We start from the raw sequence: 2,500 nt of genomic DNA on the forward strand, positions 1-2,500 counted from the left end.
TCCTTCTCCCCCATTTCCCCTCTTTTCCTTTTTCCTCCTTTTCCTCTCTTTCTTTCCCTTGTTCTCTCTTCCCCTCTTCCCTCTTCTTCCCCCCATCCCTCCCATCCCCACTCCCTCCTCCCCTCCTCCCCCTTCCCCTCTACCCCCTCCCCCTCTACCCCCACTCCCTCCCTTCCCCCTTCCCCCTACCCCCTCCCTCCCTACCCCTCCCTCCTTCCCTCCCCTCTTCCCCTTCCCTCCCACCCCTCCCTCCCCCTACCCCCTCCTCCCCCTTCCCCTCCCTCCTTCCCCCTTCCCCCCTTCCCCCCCAATCCTCCAACACTAACTACCGAACGACCAACATGCAAATGCTAATTCTCTTGACTAACATACTAACCTGAGACATCTTCTCCAACCCCATCTGTGATAGGCAGCTCTGTCATGTGGTGATCATACATCCCGTACCTGTGATAATAGTGATGACAGTGTTGGGTTGTGGTGGTGATGAGGGGTTGTGAGGGTTGTGGTGGTGATGAGGGGTTGTGGCGGTGGTGACATGGGTTGTGAAAGGAGTGACGACAGTGTTGGGTTGTGGTGGTGGTGAGGGGATGTGGTGGTGATTAGGGGTTGTGATGGTGATGAGGAGTTGTGAGGGTTGTGATGGTGATGAGGGGTTGTGAGAGTTGTGGTGGTGATGAGGGGTTGTGAGGGTTGTGGTGGTGATGAGGGGTTGTGAGGGTTGTGGTGGTGATGAGGGGTTGTGAGGGTTGTGGTGGTAAGGGGTTGTGGTGGTGAGGAGTTGTGGTGGTGAGGAGTTGTGAGGGTTGTGGTGGTGATGAGAGGTTGTGGTGGTGAAGGGTTGTGGTGGTGATGAGGGGTTGTGAGGGTTGTGGTGGTGATGAGGGGTTGTGAGGGTTGTGGTGGTGATGAGGGGTTGTGAGGGTGGTGATGAGGGTTTGTGGCGGTGGTGACATGGTTTAAAAAGAGTGGACAGTGACATGGTTGTGGTGGTGATGAGGAGTTGTGAGGGTTGTGGTGGTGATGAGGGGTTGTGGTGGCGAGGGTTGTGGTGGTGATGGTGGGTTGTGCTGGTGATGATGGATTGTGAGGATCTTGGTGGTGATGAGGGGTTGTGAGGGTTGTGGTGATGAGGGGTTGTGAGGGTTGTGGTGGTGATGAGGGGTTGTGAGGGTTGTGGTGGTGATGAGGGGTTGTGAGGGTTGTGGTGGTGAGGGGTTGTGGTGGTGATGGAGTTGTGGTGGTGAGGTGTTGTTGTGGTGATGAGGGGTTGTGAGGGTCTTGGTGATGAGGGGTTGTGGTGGTGATGAGGGGTCGTGGTGATGAGGGGTTGTTTTGGTGATGAGAGGTTGTGGTGGTGAGGGGTTGTGATGGTTGTGGTGGTGATGAGGGGTTGTGATGGTTGTGGTGGTGATGAGGATTGTGATGATTGTGGTGGTGATGAGGGGTTGTGATGGTTGTGGTGGCGATGAGGGGTTGTGATGGTTGTGGTGATGAGGGTTGTGAGGGTTGTGGTGGTGATGGGGGGTTGTGAGGGTTGTGGTGGTGATGAGGGGTTGTGAGGGTTGTGGTGGTGATGAGGGGTTGTGAGAGTTGTGGTGGTGATGAGGGGTTGTAGTGGTGAAGAGGGGTTGTGAGGGTTGTGGTGGTGATAAGGGGTTGTGATGGTTATGGTGGTGATGAGGGGTTGCGAGGGTTGCGGTGGTGATGAGGGGTTGTGGTGGTGATGATGGGTTGTGGTGTTGAAAGGGGTTGTGAAAAAGGTGATGGTTGTGGTGGTGATGAGGGGTTGTGAGGGTTGTGGTGGTGATGATGGGTTGTGGTGGTGATGAGGGGTTGTGAGGGTTATGGTGGTGATGAGGGGTTGCGAGGGTTGCGGTGGTGATGAGGGGTTGTGGTGGTGATGATGGGTTGTGGTGTTGAAAGGGGTTGTGAAAAAGGTGATGGTTGTGGTGGTGATGAGGGGTTGTGAGGGTTGTGGTGGTGATGATGGGTTGTGGTGGTGATGAGGGGTTGTGAGGGTTATGGTGGTGATGAGGGGTTGTGAGGGTTGCGGTGGTGATGATGGGTTGTGGTGTTGATAGGGGTTGTGAAAAAGGTGAGGGTTGTGGTGGTGATGAGGGGTTGTGGTGGTGAAGGGTTGTGGTGGTGATGGGGGGTTGTGAGGGTTGTGGTGGTGATGAGGGGTTGTGAGGGTTGTGGTGGTGATGAGGGGTTGTGAGAGTTGTGGTGGTGATGAGGGGTTGTGAGGGTTGTGGTGGTGATGAGGGGTTGTGAGGGTTGTGGTGGGTGATGAGGGGTTGTGAGGAGTTGTGGTGGTGTTGAGGGGTTGTGAGAAGTTGTGGTGGTGATGAGGGGTTGTGAGGGTTGTGGTGGTGATGAGGGGTTGTGAGGGTTGTGGTGATGATGAGGGGTTGTGGTGGTGATGAGGGGTTGTGGTGGTGATGAGGGGTTGTGGTGGTGATGAGGGGTTGTGGTGGTGATGAGGGGTTGTGGTGGTGAT

The 2,500-nt window shown here is 55.5% G+C and overlaps 1 protein-coding gene across 3 annotated transcripts in view; it reads right to left on the reverse strand.

The window, feature by feature from the left end:
* LOC113813769 (KH domain-containing, RNA-binding, signal transduction-associated protein 2) overlaps positions 1–2,500 on the reverse strand; it is a 36,827-nt gene that overhangs the window by 4,039 nt on the left and 30,288 nt on the right. For all 3 annotated transcript variants that reach the window (XM_070124729.1, XM_070124730.1, XM_070124728.1), the window contains exon 6: positions 377–444. In XM_070124729.1, the coding sequence (XP_069980830.1) occupies positions 377–444 (68 nt within the window). The remainder of the gene's footprint in view (positions 1–376; positions 445–2,500) is intronic.

The sequence above is a fragment of the Penaeus vannamei genome, chromosome 8, assembly GCF_042767895.1.
Source record: "Penaeus vannamei isolate JL-2024 chromosome 8, ASM4276789v1, whole genome shotgun sequence".
NCBI lineage: Eukaryota > Metazoa > Arthropoda > Malacostraca > Decapoda > Penaeidae > Penaeus > Penaeus vannamei.